At 39.0% G+C, this 25,182-nt stretch overlaps 1 protein-coding gene across 1 annotated transcript; it reads right to left on the bottom strand.

Moving 5' to 3' along the window:
- Positions 1 to 6,679: 6,679 nt before the first annotated feature.
- Positions 6,680 to 18,705, bottom strand: FBXO5 (F-box protein 5). The gene is made up of 5 exons (XM_004440687.3): positions 17,999 to 18,705; positions 11,376 to 12,093; positions 10,041 to 10,131; positions 8,934 to 9,116; positions 6,680 to 7,563 (listed from the first exon to the last, which is right to left on the bottom strand). The coding sequence occupies exons 1-5, from the start codon at positions 18,099 to 18,101 to the stop codon at positions 7,312 to 7,314; spliced, it is 1,347 nt and encodes a 448-aa protein (XP_004440744.1). The 5' UTR covers positions 18,102 to 18,705; the 3' UTR covers positions 6,680 to 7,311.
- Positions 18,706 to 25,182: the final 6,477 nt, after the last annotated feature.

The following is a 25,182-nucleotide window of genomic DNA, read 5'->3' as shown; positions in this document are numbered from 1 at the left end:
TATAAGTTTTTGATTCTCCCTTATGTAGCAGACCTAAAATAGTCCAGTTTTGTGATCATACCAGTTCCAAACCTATTTTGGCCTGGGAGTGTGAGTTCCTTATTTAGGGAACATTCTACATAGCTGCAAGGTGGCTTATTGTCCTGTATCTATGTAAGCATTGATTCCGGGTCAAGTAATTATACATCTCAGAGTCCTGGGGAAGAATCTTCTTAATGTTAATTTGTGTAGCTAATTGAAGGGTGTGAGGAAAGACTTCTGCTCATCTTTCTCTTGCATATGTTCCTAGAAGGATGTGCCCACTTTGTGTTAGTTATCCATTACTATATAACAAGTCATCCTTAAAACAAAAACATTTATTATCTCACAGTTTTGGGGGTGTCGGGAGTTTGGGAGCAGTTTAGTTGGGTGACTCAGGTTGCACTCAGGATGTGGCCAGGGACTAAAGTCGTCTGAAGGCTTGACTGGAGCTGGAAGACCTGCTTCCAAGAAGACTCACAGTCTTAGCAATTAGAAGGAAGCCTCAATTCTTCTCCACTTGGCACTTTCCCAAGACCTCAATTTCTCACATGGTGGGCCTCTCTGGAGGCTGCTCACAACTGGCCTTCCTCTAGTAAGTGACCTGAAAGAGAAAAAGAGAGTTAGGCATCACAATCTCTTTCTAACCTGGTCTCAGAAGTGACATGCCATCACTTCGGCTGTATTCTATCATTTACACAGACCAAACTGCGGGAAGGCAGTACACAAAGTTGTAAATACCAAGAGGTTGGGACTATTGGGGGACATTTTAGAGGCTAGATAACACAGTCTGCCCTCTGGCCACCAATAATTCACATCCCTCTCAAGAAAAATACACTTATTCTATCCACGAACTCTCAAAGGTCTCATTCCATTGCAGCTTCAGCTCAAAATCTTGAATCTCATCACTTAAATCAGGTTCCGGTGTAGATGGGGCTCCTTAGCTATGTTCCTGAAATACAATTCCTCAAGTATGGCTCCTTTCAATCTAAGGACCTGTGAACTAATGGGACAATTTATCTATTCTTCAAACAATATACAATATACAATGGTGGCACAGACAGAGGAGTGCCCTAAGATCAGGAACAAGTCAAGGAGTCCCACTCTTGTCATTTCTATTCAACATGGTACTGGAGGTTTTAGTCAAAGCAATTAGATAAGAAAAATAAATAAAAGTCAACCAGATTATAAAGGAAGAATTGGAACCCTCATTCATTGCTGGTGAGAATGGAAAATAATACAGCTGCTGCGAAAAACAGTTTGGCAGTTCCTCAAAAAAATTAAACACAGAATTACCATATGATCCAGCAATTCCACTGCTAGGTAAACCCAAGATAATCAAAACATATATTCAGACAAAAACTTGTATATGAATTTTCATAGAAGCGTTATTCATAATCGCCAAAAAGTGGAAACAACCTGAATGTCTATCAAGTGATGAATGGATAAACAAAATGTGATATACCCTTATAGTGGAATATCATTCAGCTAGAAAAAGGAATAAAATATTTGCACATGCTACAACATGGATGAACCTTGAAAATACTACGTTAAGTGAAAGAAGCTAGACACAGAAGGCCACCTATTTTACGATTCCATTAACAAGATACTTCTAGAATAGGGAAATCTGTAGAGACAGAAAGTAGATTAGTGAAGGCCAGGAGCTGCGGGTAGTTGGGAATGGGATGACACAGTTTCTTTTTTGGGGTAATGAAAATTCTGTGGAATTAGATAATGGTTAGTGATAGTTGCAAAATTTTGTGAATATACTAAAAAAAACCCCGGCATTTTATATTTAAAAATGATAAGTTTCATGATATATGAATTGTATCTCAAAAAAAGACATACCATTTGACACATAATAAATTCTCTATACTAAAATTAAAAATGGAAACTAAAGATATTTTCAGGCACACAAAGGCTGAATGAATTAAAGACAAGCAGCTCTGTATTATAAGAAAAATTAAAAAAAGTTTTTATATCAGATGGATATATATTTCTACACAAAAGAATGAAGAGACCAGAAATGGCAACTCAGCGGGTAAGTAAATGTATATGAAAACTTTCCAATTATGTAAATATCTTAGATGATAAACAAACAAAAATAATGTAGTACAGGTGTGATATTTATGCAGCAGTAAATGTATGATAATAGCACAAAGACTGGGAGGGAAGGAATAGTACGTTTTATACTATATGTAGAAGGGCATAATGTCATTTGGAGCTAGACAAATAAGTGAAAAATACTATAAATCCCAAAGCAACAACTAGAATAACAGAATTATAGCTAATTAGCTAACAAATTAGATTAAAATATTCCATTCAAAAGAAAGCAGAAAAGGAGGAAAATGAGAATAAAGAACAAATGAGACAAATAGAAAACAAATATCATGATGGTACAATCTAACCATATCAATAATCACATTAGATGAAAATGGTCTAATCATCCTAATTAAAAGGCAGAGATTATTGAGTTGTAAAAAAAACAATACTTGACTATATGCTGCCTAGAAGGAACACAGTTCAAATACAAAGAGAAAAAATAAGTTAAAAGTAAATGGGTGGAAAAGATATACTATGCCAACATTAATTAAAAAAAAAAAGGCTAGAGTTCCTATTTTAATATTAGGCAATATAGATTCCATAGTAAAGACATTACCAAGGATTAAAAAGGTCATTTAAAAATGATAAAGGGGTCATTTTACCAAAAAGACATCATAGTACTAAATGTTCATGCAGCTAATAACAGAATTCCAAAATACATAAAGCAAAAACTGATAGATTTGCAAAAAGAAACAGAGAAATCCACAATTATATTTGGAGATTTCAATACCCATCTTTCAATAATAATACAAGTAGAGAGAAATATGTAAGGCTAGAGAAGATATGAAAAACACTATTAACCAAATTGACCTAATTGACATTTACAAGGCATTACACCAAAGACCAGCAAAATTTACAATCTTTTTAAGCAGACATGAAATATTTACCTAGATAGATTCTGGGCTATAAAATAAATGTCAATAAATTCCTTAAGATTCAAGTCAAATAAAGTATCTTCTCTGAGCTCAATGAAAAAAATTAGAAATCAGTAACAGAAAGGTATCTGGAAAATTGTAAAATATTGGGAAACTAAATAACACACTTCTACATAACCCATGGATCAAAGAAAAAATAAAGGAAAATTATAAAGCACTTATAAATGAATGAAAATAAAAACACACAACATACAGAATTTGAGGTAGGCTGCTAAAACAGAACTTGGAGGGAAACTTACAGCACTAAACACCTATACTAGAAAAGGTCATATTAATGACCTCAGCTTCCTCCTTGAGAATCTAGAAAAAGAAGAGCCAATTAAATCCAAAGTAACAGAAGAAAATAAACAATAAAAAAACAATGATACGGAAAAAACAGAAAAAAAATCTATGAGATCAAAAACGGATTATTTGAAAAGATCAATCTTAAATCTCTCCTCGGACTGATCAGTAAAAGGAATGAGAAGAAACAATTTTCCAATATCAGGAATGAGAGAAAAGGCATCACTACAGATTCTATAAATATTAAAAGGATAACATGGTAATATTGTGACCAATTTATTCCAATAACTTAAGTAAATTAGATTAGTGAGAAAATTCCTTGAAAGACAAACTAAAGTTCACTCAAGAAGAAATGGATAACCTCAATAGCCCTATATCTATTGGAAAAAATTGTATACACACAAGAAAACTCCACACCCAGATGGCTTCTTTGGAGAATTCTAGCAAACAATAAAGGAAGAAATAATATCAATAAGATACAAACATCCAGAAAATTGAAAAAGAGAATATGTCCTAAAGACATTATAAGAAAACTACAGATCAGTATCCCTCATGAATATAAATGCAAAAAATCTTAACAAATATGTAGCAAATTGATTCCAACAATATATAAAAATGATAATACACCATGACCAAATGGCGTTAACCCCAGGAATGTAAGGTTGCTTTAACGTTTGAAAATCAATTAATGAAATTCATCATATTACAAGCAAAACTCAATAGATGGAGAAAATTTTTTGACAAAATCCAACATTTATTCCTGATAAAAACTTCCAACGAACCAGGAACAGAAAGGAATTTCCTCAGCTTAATAGAGGGGATCTATGAAAAACCTACAACTAACATCATTCTGAATGCTTTTCCCCTAACATCTGGAACAAGGCAAGGATGTCTCCTTTCAACATTTCTACTGAACATTTTACTGGAGGTATTAGCCAGTTTCATATGACGAAAAAAAGAGATAATAGGTATATTGACCATCATGGCAAAAATAAAACTGTATTTTCAGAAGACAAGATCAGCTACATAGAGAATAGATAGACTCTTCATTATAACTGAGTTTAGCAAGGTAGTAGGATACAAGATCAATGGATTGTATTTCAGTATATTAATAAACAATTGACAATTGAAATTAAAAATACCATTTACAGGGGCCGGCTGGTGGCGCAAGTGGTTAAGTGCGCGCGCTCCGCTGCTGGTGGCCGGGGGTTTGCCGGTTTGGATGCTGGGCCGCACCGACGCACCGCTTGTCAGGCCATGCTGTGGCGGCGTCCCATATGAAGTGGAGGAAGATGGGCACGGATGTTAGCCCAGGGCCAGTCTTCCTCAGCAAAAAGAGGATTGGCAGCAGATGTTAGTTCAGGGCTAACTGTGAAATTGAAAACTGTAAAACTTCTAGAAGAAAACAGAAAGATCTGTATGCCCTTAGGCTAGGCAGATTTCTTGGATACAACACCAAATGCATGATCCATACAAGACAAAAAATTGATAATTTGGACTTCATCAAAAATAAAAACTGTTCTGAAGACAATGCTAAGAAAATGAAAGACAGAATACACTCGATAAAGCACTTGTATCCAGAATATATACTCTAAAATATAAATAAGAAAACAATTTAAAAAATCTAATTATTTGACTAGACAATTCACCAAAGAAAATGTATAGATGGTAAATATCATGAAGATGCTAAATATCATTATTAGGGAGATGTAAATTAAAACTATAATGATATCACTATACACTTATTAGAATGGCTAAAATTAAAAAGACTGACTACACCAAGTGTTGGTAAGAATGTGAAGTAAATGGAATGCCCATATATTGCTGGTGAGAATGTAAAATGGTATAGCTACTTTGGAAAACATTTCAGTATTTTCTTCAAAAGTTAAACACATACTTCCCATATAATCCAACCATTCCACTACTAGATATTTACCCCAGGGAAATGAAAGCATACCACTTACAAAGACTTGCATACTAATGTTTTCAGTACCTTTATTTCTAAAAACTAGGAAAAAAAGCCAAACGTTCATCAACAAGTGAATGTATAAACAAACTTGTATATCTAAAAGGATACTGCTTAGTAAGAAAAAGGAATGAACTACTGTTGCACACAAAATGGAAGAATCTCAAAATAATGTTCAGTGCAAGTAGTCAGGCAGACTACATACTTTATGATTCCCTTTATATAAAATTCTAGAACAGGGCCGGCCCCGTGGCTTAGCGGTTAAGTGCGCGTGCTCTGCTACTGGCAGCCTGGGTTCGGATCCCGGGCGCACACCGACGCACTGCTTCTCCGGCCATGCTGAGGCCGCGTCCCACATACAGCAACTAGAAGGACGTGCAGCTATAACACACAACTATCTACTGGGGCTTTGGGGGAAAAATAAATTAAAAAAAAAAAAAATTAAAATTCTAGTACAAGCAAATTTATCCAGTGACAGAAAGATCAGGGATTACCTGGGAACTAATGGAAGGGATTACAAATGGGCATGAAAAAATTGGGAGATGATGGTTATATTTATTACCTTAATGGAGTGATGGCTTCATGCGTGTATACATGTCAAAACATCAAATTATGCACATTAAATGTTGTCTATTTTACTTCAAAAAAGCTGCTTAAAAAAGTCTGTTCATTTCATTGGAAGTTTTACTCCATTACACAAAAGACACACCCACAAATCCATTTGAGATAAATCCTCTATTTTAGGTGTCTGAGAGCTTAAAAGCCCTTAAGCTTCTTTGAAGGCCTAGTGAGAGGATCTGTAATGCCCACCCTTAAACCTTTAGAAGTCCTTTAGTCTGAACTCAAACTCTTATAGTTTCTCCATATTCATAATTGAAAAACATATTCAACTTTAGAATTAGAATTAAAAAAAATGTCCTTGTCCTGAGCTGTTAGTAGCACAAATGCTCCAATTAGTCAAAGGTAATTTTATTCTTATTTTTAATCTTTCTAGTATGATTTTTACCTTTTTGTGGCTGTTTAGTCAATACAGTTTAACTCCTGTACTGATGGATGACTTAACACTTCGATATTTTTCAAAGTGTGTTTTACCGTCTTCTTGTAGCGAGTCATCTTGAGATGCTTATTTCAAGACACAACTCCACAACTGCTAAGAGATTGGGAGTGAGGAAAAAACTGGGATCAGAGTGGAGCCTGGGAATCTCACAAGCTCCCCAGATGAGTAGACACACTGATAAACTCAATGCCTTCACACATACAAATGCAATCCTAATTTAGCTGTTTCTAGGATTAAGATATTTCTCAAAATGAAAGATTCACATTATTTATTAAGCTTGTAACAATTTTATTCATAACAGGAACATTTACCTTTACATGTATATACAAAAAAGACTTTTATTTTCTTACTTTGACACAAAAAATACAGACATACTTACATATGTACAAAAATATTAAAACACACAGACTTTACAAATAAAGATAAGATTTCACAAAGGATACTTTTTTGGAAACACACATACTGAAAAAGAGGTTTAAGAAAGGTGACAAAACATTTAAATTAACAGACTCCAGAAGGTGGTATTTCAGTTGGTATGAATTTGGTAAGGCAAATAAAATGTCTCAAATGCTAACAGATGGTAAACAAGATTTATAGTTAAGATTGTCTAGGTAAAATTACATGGCCTTTCTTTACCATAAAACTGAATCAATTTTATTTTACCTCTGAATCACAAATATCAGATAATTAACCAGTTTTCCTTTTTCCTTAAAATATTTAAATTTTGTGATTTATACTGAGAAATTTTAAACTTTTTCACATGAAATTGTAAAATATTTTAAGAGGTCATGTATCCTCATTATTCACTGGGGGGAAAAATCCCATGTACTATATTGATTACAACATAAAATTAAAAATCACAATACATTTATTTTTATTTATTTTTTAAATTAAAACCTAACACCTTCTAACTAACCTTCATGATCAGATACAATTGATTTAATAAGAGATCACAATCGTCGTAAATTCTTCTTGCTTTTCTTAGTACCAGGCAGAGGACCCATTTTATAACCGGTTTTTGGGGGTTTGCCATTTGAACAGTCTTTGGTGGTATGATAATTACACAGACACCTTGTACAATAATCAAATCCACAGCCTTCTCGTTTGCAGGTTGCCCGTTCTAAATAGCAATCATATTTTGCAGGTGAATTACAGCGAACACAGGCTTTGAGGCTTTCGTTATTTTTCAAAGTCTTGGCAACCTAGAAAGAAGAAAATCCATAAACAAATTTTAGTAATGACTGAATGTAACTTAGTAAAAACAAGAAAGGTACCTCTGTATCTTCCCCAGTACATGTATAAAGCATCAGTGTCATACATAAGGCAACTCCTACCCTTCAAAGGATGAGAAATAACATCACTTGATAACTGGTCCAGTGGCTATTTTCTTTCTTTTTTTTTTTGTTAGGAAGATCAGCCCCGAGCTAACATCCACGCCAATACTCCTCTTTTTGTTGAGGAAGACTGGCCCTGAGCTAACATCCATGCCGATCTTCCTCCACTTTATGTGGGACGCCACCACAGCATGGCCTGACAAGCAGTGCGTTGGTGCGCGCCCGAGATCCGAAGCCGGGCCTCCAGCAGCCGAGTGAGGGCACTTAAGTGCTACGCAATGGGGCCAGCCCCACCAGTAGCTATTTTCTCCTGGTACTTCTAAATATGCTCTTTTACTTCATGAATGCTACTCACACATCAATGCCTAACTTAAATGTCACCTTTCCTGTGAAGTCGTACTAGTGTCACTCAGGAGTAGGTTGCCCTTTTACCTCTAGCTCTATCTCTTTAAAAAGCACCTACCACATTTACGGCATATATTTCTCTGGAGCCATCTTCCACTCTAGATTGTAAGGCTCTCAAGGTTACCATGTTTTCTTATCTATGCAGTACCTGATAGATGGCAGATGCTCAATAAATGGCTTTTGAATAAATTTATGTGTTGTACTAGTCATTATGTCACGACCATTTAAGACAGAAAATTTCATTATACATATTTATTGACCAACATGAGACAGTCAACATTTTATTTCAATCTTAGATAAGATTATAGTTTTAAAAATTAAGCTTGCAAAACTTCCCTATGTGAGTAGAACTTGTAATACGCATTACTCAATAATTTGAAGGTATAATAGGAGGCCTTCGATTTCTGAAAGCTGGCCTTTTTCTGCTTAGCTCTTTTCTTCAGATATTAAAGGCAGCAATTGTGAAATGTAGTAACGAACAGTTTTATAAGAAAATTTAAAATCAGGAAGGCTTTTCATTTTTCTTCGTGTTTTAAATTAGATCTCAACATCACTGAACTTTCATAAACAATGCCAAATGGTATCTATTATTTTTGGCATAGAAAGACATTTCTGTGTACTTTTCTATTTTGTTTAGAGTTATAAATGGTTTAACGGCTTCCAACATTTTTGAGTAGGATACAGGGGACAGAAGATAAAATCTCCATTAATAATTCTCTAATAGTTCTAATTATGCTGTAATTAAATTTAAAGTTTTTCTCCATTTCTTACGCTAAATCCTTTTAAACAATAAACGTCCCATACGTTTCTAATTTATCGATAACAAAAATTACCTCAGAGAACTCGTTGTGCCGACTGTATGTAGAATCTTTCTGATCACCTGGATCAGATAACTTGGTTCGAGCACCTTTTTTGGGAGGAGCCTGGGCTGCTGATTTTTGAACAGAAGCTAATGCGGTTCTGATCATAACATATTCTCTGGTTGAAGCTTGCGGTGAAAACTTACTGTTCTTTTCCTAATAAAAAAAGTTTTGACAGGAGTTAAAAATACTTTCCTATATTTTCCACAATCAAGCAATTATTATGATTGTTCATGTAAGAAAGGGCAAAGGAGAATATAAAGGATTTAGCCCTACATCCAATTTACCTGCACATGCTTACACACAGCCACACACAACTATTCATAAACATTTAAAGCCTAATAATTACTGACAGAAATTGTGAGAGAGCACTTTGCATGCTTAGTCTATACAACATTAAATACATGATTTATAAAGTACTACTGCCAGAACAAAAGGTCATTCTTCTCACCACTAGTAGATGGCAATAGCCATGTTTAAGTGTCACTTCGGTGTCACGAATGGATTCAAAAACCTCTTAGATTAGAAAATTTTCCATTAACGCCAGCTTACTGATAAAGAAACTGAACTTGGAGAATTTAAGCAACACCCGTCTAAAGTTAGTAGCTGGTAAGCAGGTAAGCTGGTAAGCAGGAGCACCAAAATTTGGACCTAAGTCTGCCCAACTCTTAGGCCTAAACTTTTAATCATGTATTGATCTTGATTCTCAGAAACATCTCCAGAGATAGCAAGTATTTTGGAAAGTAAATGAATTCCCTCTACATTAAGAATCTTCAATATGTTGATAATTTACTGTTTATCTGGTAACTGAAAAAACACACACAAAAGACAACCAAGATTACCTATATGGTCAACTCACTATCTGAGAACTGAGTAATTTTCCCTTTGTTACTTTTGGACATTCTATTTCTAGGGAGAATCCAAGAAATAAATGACTTTTAATGAAAGGCTGAAATGCTCTGTCAACATAAAGGATTTCCAAATTACCTGTTATCTTTCCTAGTTCTCCCTCCTATTTCTAAAGGGAAAGAACACTAGCAGCTATATTTTAAAATAAAAACATCAAATGCAGAGACTTACAGAAACTCTTTGTATTGCTTTATTATACAACTGCATTGCCCCCTTATCATCTTCTAGAATCTTCTTCCAAGTTGTGCTCACTTTAGACACACTGGAAAAGTAAATGATTATAAAGGAAACAATTAAAGCATCACAAAGAGCTAAGATGAGTATTACAGAAACGTTAGCAATGCAAAAAGAAATTTCTATTAGCAGTGCTTCTCAAACCTGGTTATACATTAGAATTGCTTGGGGGCATTTAAGATTGAAAGATGCCCGATGCCTACTCATTTGAGTTTAATTGGTCTAAAATGGGGGCTGGGGTTCTGTACTTTTTTTAAAAGCTCCCCATCAAGTAATTCTAAGTGCATCTAGGCTTAGAACCACTGCTCTGTACTTCATTTTTTCACAGTATCTGCAAACAATAAGTAGCCACCACCATATATATAGTACCACATTAGTTATTTGGTAAAAGTTGTAGACAAATTTCAACAGACTCCAGGACACACTGTTATTAGTAGACACTAATTTTAAAAATCCATTGTTAATAGAAAAAATAGAACCCATGATGTCGATTATTCCTCATGAGTCTAGCCAACAATAAAAGTCAATACTTACTTCTATCTGTTTTACTTTAGCTATATTTCATAAAGACCAGCGTAAAGTAACACTTGCAAAGAGTACCTCTAAAAACATTTTTTCCAAAAGCCAAAAATGAACCCAGTTGAGATGAATCCAATCTAATCCAATAGTCTGTATAATCTTCTTAACTCTCATAGTTACCTCCTTCTAACAGATTTTCTTTGGTGGAATGAGGAAGAAAGGGTACTTAGTAGTATAAGGTTTCTAAGAAATAGTCAGAAGCAGATCCATTTGTGGGTCTCCATATTTTCATCACTGTCAAACCTAAGAGAGCCCTACGTTGAAAATGGCCTAAGAACAGAAATTGTTTCACACTTTCAGATGTGACAAAAGTTGTAATGCTCATTGGCCCTGCAGACTAGAACTAGGCGGTTGTTTTACAGTTAAGCTGGAAGGATGTTGCTTACATATTAGAAATTTCAGAACTACAAAGAACAAAGATCCCAATCTAAGAGATAAGCAGTTTTCTAATAGCATAAATGTGAAATCTGAAGTAACTGCATTGAAGTAAATGCATACTTTTAAAATTATCTTTCTTTCATCTCAGTGGCACAGAGGTAGTAAAATACCAACAACGAGGCAAAAGTCATTACCTCAATTAAACTATGTAAAAGACGACCCTAATATATGTCTTTGCACAAGCTGGTGATGCTGAGCCATCTAACAAAAATGTTCAGTGGATTATATCAATACACTCAAAGCAGCAATACTTACTTGATTAAGTCCATATCATTGAGCTGTGTTAAAATATTTGCTAAGACGTGTCTGAGATCCCTTCGAAAGAGTTCACTGAGAATATCTACATATTCTAGTCCCATTTTCCTGCCAATTATATTCTGTAGTCTAAAATCACTGGATATAAATTCCTTCAGCTTCTCCCGATCTATTTTAGGATTTCGTTTGGCATTCTTTTTCAATGTTGAACAAACCAGTTTTGCAAAATGAAGAGCTGGCAGAAAGTTTTTGTTGGGATATTGGTCTGGGCTTTGCATCTGTAGCAGGTAAGATTGTGGACTGTCACTGAAATTTTCTTCCAGGGGAAGGCTACCCTCTCCATGTTCATTGAGGCCACCTGGTTGGGAAAATGATGAATAGCCACTGTCTTCATAAGGTCCATTAGTCTCTAGTTCTTCTATTTCATTTGAACTACTAAGTGTTTGTTGTACATGTTGATTTTCCTTGTTATGCAAGGGCTTGCTTTCAGTTTGTTCAAGTTCTACAGTTCTGGGGCTCACAATTGGTGACCCAAGATATGATAACTTTTCATAGTCTTTAATGCAGTCTTTACAAGAACCTTCCAAATATGCAGGAGTGTAGGAAACTACTCTTCCATTGTCATCAGGTTTTACCAGTTTAAGTCCAGAATGAACATCGTTATAGCTAAAATCACACTTCATTCTGCCAGAAAGTGTGGAACTTTCTTCTTTATAACCTATGAAAAGAACATAACATATTTACTTCTTAATAGCAAAATTTTCACACATCCCCACTTCTTAAATTGGGATATACAGATTTAATTACTTTGCATTCTTTCAGCACTATGTCTTGCCTATGTAGCTGTGAGATTATCCAAGTTTAATTATTGAGATGTAACAATAATATGAGGAAATATTACTTAAATCTTATAAGGATATACATCTTATTCTTGAAAGGGTACTTCAGAAGATACTGCTTTTAGGTCTGTATAACATTTGATTTTTACAGTCTACATCTTACTGAGTAAAAAATAGTGGAAAAAGGGACTATTTAATAAATATCTGTGCTTATGGAAGAAATAAATGGGATGCATCTAGAGTATGTCTGAGGTCAAAGATATGTCACAAATGCTTCTAGAATCAAGTGTTCACACCCTGGACTTGAAATGGCATTACGGTTAGCTTTGCCTTAAGAATAACCAAAACCACTGACAGTAAAAATGGTTAAGACCAGTGGGGGAGGGGAATGTGTAAGGGTCAAAATAGTTTTTGATAAAAGAAACAAATAAAAAACTTGCATATCATTTAAACATTAGCAATTATTATAAGCCTTATGATAATTAATCAAGAAATCTATAGGTAGCTTGGAGAAAGGACTGAAAAGGCAATAAATTTATATACTCATAAGTTAAAGTCTACTTGAACTCCCACCACTTTCATCTCTAAGTTTTATTCTGACTGATGCTCTGGGTGACAATCTGATGTATTTAAGGTGTTTGTCTACCCTACAGAACAGTGAACTGAAGGACAGGGACGTCACCCTATATCTCGCCTCGTATGTGCCAGAAGCTCTATCTTTAATTGCTGAACAAAGATTTCTCACAAATAATTAACCAAAGAACCAGAAGAATTATCAGTTCAGCTACCAATCATAAATAAAATTTGGTAAATAAGAATGACACTCTAATCAGTATAAGACCAGATGTAAGAATGTGAGGGTGATAGGGCAGTGGGTGTGAATTACTGTTCAGTTGTTTTAAATAACTAGAGAAGATAATGTACTTGCTACTTATGATAAGCAGCATAAAAAGGGAAAAACAAGTTATGATACTATTAACAAATCATGCAATTATTTCTGGATATTATTCATAGTTACTGATTCAAATTTAAGTTTCAAAAAAGCCCAAGACCTGTTTTTAGAGTTGTATCATCACCTCCACTCCCAGGGCCTAAGAAATCAATTAAGATATAATGGAGCAGGCAGCATTTAAAAATATCTTTAAAGCAGGGTTTCTCAATTCTTGCACTGACATTTTGAACTGGGTAATTCTTTGTTGTTGGGGGCTGTCCTGTGCATTGTAGGATGTTCAGCAGCCTTTACCCATTTGATGCCATTAGCAGCCCCTACTCCCTGGGCAGGACAACAAAAAATGTTTCGAGTCACCAGTTATTGCCAAATGTTTGGGACTGGGGGAAAGGCAGTGGCAGCAAAATCTCTGCCACTCCTCAGATGAGAACCACTGCTTTAAAGGCTCATTAGGACATTGTCAGTCAGTACAGGGTGGGAAGTGCATTCACTGAAGGATAACTGGAGCAAAGGCACAATTCTGGGAAGGAATATAGCAAATGGGTTCAGGAAAACTGCTTAGCATTATTGAAGGCAGAGTATATGAACAGGGGAACAGCGGGGACATGAGGTAAGGAAAACCTCAGCAAGTTTCAAATGCCAGGATAAGTGTGGACTTCACAGGCTTCAAATGTACGCCTCATCTACTACCTACCTATGATTGGCTTGTGCGGTGGGGGGGGTAACAATCTTATAAGTAAATGTATGTAATAGTCAGTAGGTTTAGTTTGTACTAAATATTGGTAATCTGTCCATATTAACCGTACCATTTTTCTTAGAGCAAAACTTTTCAGGTCAAAGTATGAAAAGACACCTTGATAGAAAGTAACCTTGTAGGTAGAGACTCTTTAAATTCCCAATGTCTAACACAGCGGAAGACACATAGTATGTGCTCCAGGACCCCAGTAAACCTTGCACTAACCCTAAAAACTAGGTTTAAACTAAGACTTGAGGGGCATAAAAAGTAAATAAAGAATATACAAACTCTAACCCCCAAATTAACCCTAACTCTAGAGCAAATTATTCTGAGTGGTTCTCTTCCACTCAGAAGAGTAAAAAATTCTGAGAGATTGTTTTTACTTTTGCCTCAAGTAAAGAATTAGCTATGATTTACATATGACCACATTTTATCTGAGAGAATAAAAAAGTAGAAGCCATCTACGACGACAAACCTTTTACTTTGTTTAGCTGCCTAAAAAGAAGCCTGAAACTGTACTTCAGAAACTCTTAATTTTTTTCAAAGGCATTCTCCTTCTGCTCAGTCTTTAGAACCCAGTTACTGGGAGACTATCCTACAGGACCTCTTTCATTCAACACCATTCTTTGAATATGGACAGTTCTTTACTTTATAAATGTTTAGAAGTTTCCAAACACTTGGTCTTTACAAACTTTCGAGGTAGGATGGAGAGGTATTATTACCCTATTTTTATAAATGAGGACACTGAAGCTTAGCTAAGTAGCTTGCCCAAGATTTGACAGGTAGTGAAGCGACAGGTCACTCTTCTTGACTGTAAATTCAGTGCTCTTTCCGCTATCTCACCTGGGAAGTGAGATAAAAGTATAAAAAAAGAGTATAGACTCATGGACTTTGGGTATAATCCAATACAACATTATATAAGTTGTTGCTCAAATTGTTTCAGCCTTTGCCATTGTAAAATTGTAAATTTGTGTCCATTTGACATACTTCCATTATTTTGTTTTTGGAGCATTCCTTACTTGCTAGCACGAGATGCTCCAGTCTCTTGTATGTTCCCTGTTCCAGCCATAGAACCAGTCTTTGCTCCAGGGAACTCTGCTTCTTTTTATTGATTTCAAAATCTGGAAGCTAGGTGTAGATTTTGGTGTAAAATGTATGTAATGTACTTTTTTATCTCCATAATAATACTGCAAAATAAAATGAGTAAGTACTACCTTTTACACAAAAAGAAGCTGAAGCAGACTGTACAAGGCTAATTCCATGTTTTTTAACCAGTTCATAGTTCAGTGCTTTCCAATAACCAAGCCAAAATGTACCTAAACAATTTGGAAAATGTTTTTATATAATTGATCTGATATTACCCAGAGAGGGAGAAAATATTACATGCTTGCATGACCTCTTGAATCAGATAGATGAGAATTAAGAGTCTAATTCTGGCACTTCATTCATTTAATGCCTGCTTAGTGACGAGGTGTGGAGAAGGGAAGAAATTAGTCAGGGATGATCTTTTGGAGGTGACATTCTGAGATCTGAAAGCCTTCTGAAAATCTGGTGGGAGAGTTCCAGACAGAGGGAAGCACAGGAAGCAAGGACAAGTGCTGAATATTCAAGGAAGAGAAAGGCCTTTAGTGCTGCAACTTAGTGAGCCAGGGGGAGAATGGTGAAAAATAGGTTGGAGAGGTAGAATAGTCCACAGGATTTTTAGGGTAAGCTGGATTTTATTCACTGTGCAATATAGAGCCTTCAAGGGGTTCTAAGTAGAGAGACATTTGTTTTACATTTTAAAAAGATCACTGGCAGCTGTGGAGAATGGATTGTAGGACGGTACAAGTGGAAGGAGGGAGGCTAGTCAGAAGTGTATACTACAGGAGTCCAGAGAGTTGGGTACCTAGGACTAGGATGACTGCAGTGAAAACGAAGATAATTGGCTAGATCTGAGATTTATTTAGGAGGATAAAGTCAACAGAGCTTGCTGATGCATTGGATGTGGATTAAGCAGAGTAAAAAATACCCTGGTGCTTGAGTCTTGGGTATCTAAGGTATAAAGTGTCATTTGCTGAGTTGGGGAAAACGGAGGAAGTTAACTTCTAAAGTCTGTTTCCTCATTTATAAAATGGGAGTAAGAAAATAAAACTGGACTAAATGCATGGCAGAGTCCTTGTCACATACAGTCTAATCAACAGAATCTATTTTCATCACATTGTGTGTAAGCCAAATCCCTTCATATTCCTTACATTGAACATCATGAACATTTAAAAAGCAGCAGAAAACATACTTCCACACAGAAGTATGCATTTCCCCATATTACATACTTTTCCTAGGAATTAGATCCAAGTTCAAATGAAAATCCCTGCTCAACCTTTTGACTAGCTTTGTGACCTAGAACATTCAATTAATCTCTTTCATTTTCTCTAAAATGGAGATACTAATTTCTACCTCCTAAAGTTGGCAAGGATTCAACACACTGCTTTTTTTAAACCTCTCGCTTACCAACTCTCAGTCCACTCATGAAAAGGTGATATTACAGTTAAGTGTACAAAGTTTAACCTCTCATCTAGCTTTCCAATATAAATCTGACAATTCATAGTAAAATAGCATAGTTAAGTAGACTACAGTGCTTAAAAAACCTTTACAGCTCTTCCAGTGCTCTATAATTAAGCTCTGTAAGCTCCAATACCCATAAGGTAACCACCATGTGCCCAACATCACATTCCTTTACTTAAGAATATGAGAGCCCCAGGGCACGCTGCCATAAACTGCAAACCAGCCATAATCCCTAAGAGAAAAGTTTAGAAGAGCCCACTTACAAAAATATTTGGATAGAATTATATTTTTTATTTCATTTCCTCAAATTCCCTAACCAGGGAAAAAAATTCAAGGGGACGGCAAATATATTCTCTTGAGGAGCAAGGTAGTAAAGACAACTGGAATTAATCAGAAAACCCCTTCCTAAAGCCATCAAGCTGCAGAATTTCACAGGGAGACTTAGGATCCAGGATCTTCTAGAAACAGACTTAACCTGTTAAAAGGAAGTCTTTTCTCCCTCCTGAGTCTTCTAACTTCCTTTTCTAAAGAAAAAGGCATTTTTCAGTGATTACCAAACATTATACTATCGAATTGATAATTTAAAAAACTTCTGGTCATTTCTGAGGTACAATCCATGCTTTTGGATCTCTTGTGGAGATGGCAACAAAGGGGATAAAAATAAGCGTTTATTTGAGTGCCTTCCATTCTGCCCAAGTTTTGGCATAAAAGACGCTCTAGTTCTCCGGGAGCACAGGGAAAAAGAGAAGGAATTTTTCCATTCTCACAAAATCAGCGAAACGTAGACAAATTCACGGTTTTGTATCAAAAAGTACTTGTCTCCCCTCTCTCTCCTGGCGACGCCAGGCCTTGAGGCTGAGTGAGCGACTGGGCAAAGGGGAAAAAGGGGAGACGGAACGTTTTTGTTGGGAGGTCCCAGCAGAGCCGGGTCGGATGAGGGGGGTCCCTCCATTTGGCGGGAGACCCTGGCGCTGCCGAGGGGTCGAGGGGGTGGCCCTCAGGGCGCGGGCCCGGCGCAGGAGGCGGGAGATAAGGGCGAGCACGATCTCCCGCGCCCGCCAGCAAGACCGAGGCGGCCGGGCCCGGGGAGCTGACTCGGGGCCCAGGTGCGGGGCAGGGCCGGGGAGGGGGCGCGGGGAGCGGGCTAGGGCCGGCCCGCCCCTGGGGCCCCGGCTGCGGGCCCTGTCAGCGCCGGACCCGGGGGAGGGGGAGGGGAGGGGGCATTTGGCGCCCATTCAAACCGGGTGGGGACAGGCAGGGCCTGGGGAGGCCTCACCTGCGCCCCCGGAGCCGGCGTCCAGGGTCGGCGTGGAAGCCGGGCCCCGGGCCCGCCATCCCGCCCCGGCACGTCTGACTCCCCCTCCCCGAACCCCAGCCTTCTCTCTCCCCGTCCCAGGAACCGCCGCCGCCGCCGCCCGCCCGCCCGCGGCCCAGCGTGGGGCCCCGCGCCCGGGCCCGGGCTCGGGCTCGGGCTCGGGCCGCAGGCCCCCCACATCCCTCACCGCGCCCCGCTCCGGGAACCCGCGCCCCCCTCGCGCCCTCTCCCCTCACTCACTGTCCGAGGGCCGAGGGCGCCCGGCGGCTGTCAGGGCGCTGGAGCTGCAGCGGCAGGAGCTGGAGGGGGGCCGTGGGGAGCAGCTGCAGCGGCTCCGGCTCATGCCAGGGGGAGTGGGGTCCTCCTCAGGTGAGGGAGCGGCTACCGCGGCAGAGCAGCCGACCACCCCCTGCACAGAGATCTCTAGCTTCTAAAAGGCGCCAGCTGGTACTTTTAAAATCTTTGAATTTGGTGCTCAAATCCGCAGGGGCCAATGGGGCGCGTCGCTCGCAAGCGCGCTCCAATGGGAAGGCGGAGGGAGGGAGCTCCCTCGCCCACGCCCAATTAGAGGCTGCGGAGGCGGGGCCTAGAAGCGAGGCCCCACCTCCTTCCTTCTGGCCTGCGCGGCGCGTCCGGAAAGATGCTGAGGCCGGGGGCGGGGCCTCGGAGCGCGGGGAGGCCGCGACTCAGCCGCACGTGGAGCCAGCCTACCACGCATGCGCGCCCCCGCCAAGCTTCCATCTGCCGTGCTGGAAACCGGCCTCCGGCAAGTCCTGACTGCATCCTGAAGGCAGCTCCGGCTCCTGTCTGAAGATCTCCGATGGGTACAAAGGGTAGCCGAGTGTCTCCGATCATCTCTCAAGTGGTAGTTCGGTGAGCGGCGACTCTGGTCGTCCGGGAATCCAGATTTTCCGGAAGATGAACCCTCCCCCCAGCTCTACTTAGCCCGCCTCTCTAGGATTTAGGCGCGCTCTTCTCTCCCTCCGAGTGGCGCCCCTCCCCCTGCTGAGTGCTTTTGCGCAGGCGCCCGTAGCGGGTGGTGGTGGCGAGTTGGCGGGTTGGCGCTTGCGCGCTGGGCTCCCCCGCGTGTCTCGGAGGGAGGGGAGAGGAGCCGGCTGCTCCGGCGCGCGTTGCGGGTCCCGCCGCTGACGTGGCGCGAGAGGTGAAGGCGCGTCGCCCTGGTCCCCTTGGGCGGGGGTGAGGGTGGGACAGAGTCACTTCTTTTTTTAAGCGTATTTATTTGTATTTTCAACCGCAGTTCTGCAGCCACCGTTGCTTTGTACGGTCGTTAAGCTTATTAAATTTATGTCTACTCTCTTCTGGGTTTTTTTGTTTCTTTCTTTCAAGGGTCAAGCGCCAGAGAGGGTCGTCCTCCTCCAAAAGAAGTAAATACATTGATAAAAAGTACTGGCGTGGGGGTTCCGGTCCCCACCCGTTGGAGCTGGAGGCCCCGGGCCAAGGGAGTGATTTTCTAGCGGTGGCAGGAATGGGTGGACGTGTCGAGTCTTCGATGGCAGATCGTGCCATATTGTTAGTCGTGCTGAACTTTTCACTCCTTGTGCACTTAAGTGGTGCACTTAAGAAGGAAGTCCAGAGCCCACTGAGCAAGGAAGACATAGGAGATGCGGTCGGAGAGCTGGAAGCCGGATCCTGTAGGACTTTGTAGGTTTACGAGTGGAGTTGAGAGTTTCTTCTGACTGCAGTGGGTAGCTGTTGGAGGCATTTTAGCAAGGGAGTGATGTGTTGAGTGACTGTTAAAACTACAGTAGCTTTTTATCTGCTAGGCACTTTGTTAATCTTTAATTCTCACAATAACCTTAGCATTATTTTCATTTTATGATTGTGCTTAAATGTGAAAGTTAATTCCCGCAGAGCCACACAGCTAGTAAGCAAAGATTCCATCCCGAGCCTGTGGGGTAAGTGCAGGTACTTTCCTCTGTGCTATGCTAAGGAATAGTAGTATTTGCTGGAGGCCTGATTGTTTATAGTACATTTTCACATCATTTCCCCCTTTGACCTTAGAGATCATCTTTATTCATCTTTTATTTTCAGATGCAGACAAATATATGAAATTTGAGGGGAGGTGAGGTCCTTATTAAATTAGTTGAGCACCTGAACTATAACCTTTGGATATTAACCACAGCTTAAAAGGTATTCTCCAACAGTTATTTATTTACTTACTTATTTTCAGGAAAAGGCTAAGGTATATTATTGGAAAAGTAAAACTTACTTTTATTATTATTATTACTCATAATATAACAGAAAGAGCTGAACATGTTTTATTTAACACTGGAGTAGTTGGTCAGAGTCTTTTTCAGTTTATTAGGTTAGTTACTATTAATTTTAAATGTTTGAGCTTTGGTGGATTATGGTGAAATATTCTTAACTGACAATTAACTTGTTCAGTAGGTTCATGAGCACCTGTTAATTTCATCTTTAGTGAGAAACTTAGAAAATGTCATTCTGAATTTTACTAAATGTCAACAGATGTATATACTTCCTTCTTCCTGCAAATCAGTATCAGTCGGAATTGTTGAGTTTTTAGGTGCAAAATGAAGTGCAGAGAGAATTGCCCTCATTCTTTCAGCAAATTCTTATTGCAGACCTGTAACATGCAAGACATCGTAAAGTATCTGGAAATAATTGGGACATGGTATCTGCTCTGTGCTTACCATCTGGGTGGGCGTGCCACCTAATAGATATGGCAGATCTCAGTAAGTAATCTTTGGATAAAAGCATCATGGGGTGCAGAGGGAAGGAGATAAGTATAAAATATAGCTATAATGAAGACTAGATGACGCAAATGCACCTAGTTACAGTGGGAACTTTTATAGAACAGAGGAGCTACTTCTGTATGCCAGGATAAGGCAATAATCTGTAGGACAGAGTTTCTCAACTTCAGCACTATTGACATTTTGGGTCAGATAATTCTTTGTTATAAGGGCTGCCCTGCGCATTGTAGGGTGTTTAGCAGCATCCTTACCTCCAACTTCCCCGCTCGCAGTTGTGATAACTGTCTCCAAATATTGCCAAATATCCCCTGGGGGGAAAAATTGCCTCTGGATGAGAACCACTGCAGTAGGGGATGTCTTTTGAGGGAAGGGAGAAGAGGGAGGCCTTCCACAGCATAAGGAACAAAATGGGGAAAAAATGCAAGTGCATTTATCAGGAAAAATTTTATGTGACATAAGGGGGGGTGGTGTGTAAAATGGGCTAACATGAAATGATGCTGGATACGGATGTGGATGTATTGTATGCCCACTTACGAGTTGGAGTTTTATTTAGGAAGCAACAGGAAGCTATTAAGTTGTTGAGCAGAGGAGTGACAAAATCAGTCTTTCTTCTTAGGAAGATGAATCTGGAACCTGAATTAGCAGATAGAGGATGCAGGAAGAAGTCAGGGGACTATTCAAGTCATCCAGGAGAGGAGTAATTCTGGACAAGAGTAGTGATAATAGGGTTGGAGAGGATTAGTGTTTAGTAGGAGAGTAGGATTTAGCAATAAACTGCACGTGAGGAGGAAGAATCAAAGATGACTACATTTTAAATTTGAGAGAGGGAGAATGGTACTACCGTTAAAGAAATTGAGATTGCACAATGACAAACGGGTTTCAGGGGAACATGACAAGTTTTATTTTACACGTAGTGATTATGTTTATACATCTTCAAAATTGCCGTTCTAGCTATATGAGTGTTGATTAAGTGGTGTTGTAGGCCATTTTGAAATTGAGTTCAGTTTTGGTTTTTTCTGAACAAGACACCAGATTTCTAGACAAATACTTCAGCTGTAACTGCCTTTTACACATCTATTTAGTGCCAGTTATAGCATGATGTTAGGTCTCGAAGAGACAAGAATGAAGGAACACAGTTTTGTCCATTAATGAGATATGACAGGTCTAGTGATATGTTTTTATTCCATTACCCCCTTTACCATTTCCTTATTAAGCACTCAATCCTGAGAGGAGGAAGCCAGTGGGTTTATATTTTCAGGTATGGTAAAGTACAATGGAATACCCAAGAAGAGCAGTTAATTCTGCCTAGGGGCTAAGGTGACCTTTAGGTTGGACCTTGAAATCTGTGTGCAGAGGTAAATGGAGTGTGTTTTCTAGGCAGAGAGGGCAGCATAAGCAAAGGCAGGTAGGAGTGACAATGCATGATTTGTAAATAGCTGTGTAGATGCATTGTTTGTGTAAACAGCTACAAAATTCCAAGGCCCTTAAAATTTCAAACTTAGGGTTCCAGTAGGCTTCATGCCAAAATTATGTTGCTCTACCCTTACCCTCTCCTGAGTTCCAAAAATTTCATTTGATCATCTAGGAATCACTAATTTAGTGAGTGAAGTAGGAGCGAGTGTCAGTTCACAGACCAGAATTTGTCAGTTACCCTGTATGTGTTTACAATACACCTGATACATATCTTAAATTTATATTTTTAAAATTACCTAGGTATTATGATGATGATTTTCTAACTATGATGTTCTAATGGACAGAAGTTTGAAAATTGATCCAAAGTTCTTTTCCACCCTCATTAGTACAGCATGCACACCTCCTTTTCCCATGGGGCAGAGTGAGGGAGTGGAGAGGATGGGGGAGAATAAGTAAACTTGTAGCTCTCCCTTGTGTACAGAACGGAATCCAATATTCAAGACCCTTCACAATCTCAATCCAACTTTTCTAATTATTACCCTTTACAAGAGATAAAGAGAAGTAATATTACACTGTAATATTTAACAACCTGTAAATATGTCCCTTTCATTCAAAAAGGAACTGAAAGACCCAAGAGGAAAGTGATCCAAGTGTGGGAGACACAGGCTTGCATTGGGCCTTATGCAGATCATGGTGGAATGAACATGTCTTGCTGTATTCTTGAATTGCATAGGTCACTGAAAGCTGCATTCATCCACTGTTCTTATGAAGGCAGAATGCCTTTCATGAGCAGAATATTATAGGGGAGAGGGATTCTCTTCAAACTAAAATTCTCTGATGTATTTGATAACCTTTGGCCAGCTTTAAATTCTAACCCGTCTAATGTTTTTTCTACGCCTCCCTTTTAAAGCAATAAGGTGAGAAAATGAATTATCAATCTAAAATTACTCTGCAAATTAGTGTAAGATGGGACTCTAAAGCAAATTTGGCTAATAAAGGTTGACTTAAGAAAGAGGAAACACATCTGACAATACTATAGTTTTGAATTTATGCAGTACATATGCTCATAAGAATTTAGATATGGAAAAGGTGTGACAGTTTTGAGAGTTAACTAAATGTCTCCTAATTCTTTAAAATTTTAATCATATAACGTTAATAGTGAAAGCATTGTGTCTCTGGAAATCCTACCTTATTGTAACTACTACAAATTCACCTTTATTTTCTACTAGGTAGAGCTTTTCTCTAATTGTAGTCCTTAGTTTACCTCATGTTTTCAGAAAATTCTTGAGCCAACATTTCTAGCTTCTCTCACTTCTTTATCAGATAACTGACATGTCTTATGGTTCTTTCTTTTCTATTTTTTTGCAGTTAAACAGGTTGAATTTATTACTGCTCCTTGCTGTGAGGGAGCACACACACCATGAGAGAACCATGGTCTCCAATTTCTTTATCAAGCAGACTTCCTCATTCTCTGTTGCTCTCAACACCAAGGTCTTCTACAGCTATAGAGCCTCAAGCAAACATTCCTGGGCTTTCCTTCCCTCTCCGGCCCCAATTCTCTGGAGTCAGTCTTCTTAGGAAAGAGCTATTCATAACCAGGATTCTCATGGAAAAAGGAACAACTTATTTCTTTTAAATCTTATGAGAGAAAAACATTGATAAAGATTATACTGACTTAGCTTTAAGCTCACTTTCAACAAAAAATTCTCAGTTCACAAGGGTGAATTTATTTGGTTCTCATGTCATTTTTTTAGAGACTAATACATCTCAGTACATCAGAGCGTTCACAGCTGGCTAATATAAGTAAATATTTTAAGGACAAAAATGCCAAGTCATGGGAAAGGGAGGGAGAATGCAAAAGTAGCTGAGTCTTAAGCTGTAGCTTCTGGTTTGTAGGAAATATTGTGACTTGAGGAACAAGTTAAATGACACCATAATAGCCTGATCTTCTCAAATGAAAGTTCAGTGCAGTGTCATGAAAAAACGGATGGTGGTTGGCAGGGCTGTTCTAGGTTAAGGGAGACTTAAGCAATATAACCATCAATTTCCACGTGATTCCTTATTGGATCCTGGTTTGAAGAAACTGATTAAAACATTATGGGAGAACTGGGGAAATTTGAATTGGGTATTTGAAGATATTAGGGTATTATTGTGAATTCTGTTAGGTGTGATGGATAGCAAATGATTAGAACAATATCCTTATTTTTTAAAATGCAAGGTGAAATATCTCAGGGTGAAGTGTAACAATATTTGTAACTTCTCACACTAAACAAATATGAAAACATATCAATTATTGAAACTAGGTAATGAGTACCGGTGTTTGTCAGTTAGCAATCTATTCCCCTCAGCAACAAATTCCACCTTTCATTGCCCTACTTGGTGATACTGAAGCTGGACCTGTAAACATTTCTCCTTTGGCTGCTGGTACCATGTTAAACTTTGTCAGTAGGCGGTGGTGGAGAGAGTGTGGGAGGAAGGGGTCTCTCTTCTTGTTTCTAATGTGCTTCCTCCTCCTGCTTCTATGGCACAGCTGCCAGGGGTGCTCTCTTGGACACTGTGATGGTTAATTTTTAGTGTCAAGTTGGCTGGGCCACAGGGTGCCTAGATATTCAGTCAACATTACTCTGGGTGTTTCTGTCAGTGTTTTTGGCTGAGATTAACACTTAAATCAGTGAACTTTGAGTAAAGCAGAATGCCCTCCGTAATGTGGATGGGCCTCTTGTAATCAGCTGAAGGCCTGAAGAGCAAAAAAGACTGGCCTCGCCTGAGCAAGAGAGAATTTGCCAGCAGACTGCTTTTGGATTAGAACTAGAGCATTGCGTCTCCTGGCTCTCTAGCCTGCTGGCCCACACTGCTGATTTTGGACTTAGCCTCCATAATCACATGAGCCAATTCCTCATAATAAATCTGTTTCTATATACACATCCTATTGGTTCTGTTTCTCTGGAGAGCTCTGACTGATGCAGACACCCACTGATGCTTACCCTGTAAGTTTTGCTGACATCCTGGTAGGAGGCTTCTTGCTTACCAGTCCCTGAGAGTAAGGTTCTCTGTTTGCAAGGCCTGATCCACCACCTGCAGACCAGCTCTGGCCCAGGGCAACCCAAGGAACTTGTCATCAAGTGGGCCAGAGCCACACCCTCCCCAATAGGCCTGACTCTCTACCTTGGAGGAAAGGAAGCCCCTTCCAAGGGTGTTCTTTCCTTGGGTACTCACGCTCAGTCCTCTAAGTATATTAAAGTTCTCTTTTATCCTCTAATAGCCAATCCCATTTTCACT

This window comes from Ceratotherium simum, chromosome 38 (assembly GCF_057802395.1).
Source record: "Ceratotherium simum simum isolate JZ-2026a chromosome 38, ASM5780239v1, whole genome shotgun sequence".
NCBI classification, from domain to species: Eukaryota; Metazoa; Chordata; class Mammalia; order Perissodactyla; family Rhinocerotidae; genus Ceratotherium; species Ceratotherium simum.
The sequence above is the reverse complement of the archived record's forward strand: the minus strand, read 5'-3'. Positions and strand labels throughout refer to the sequence as shown.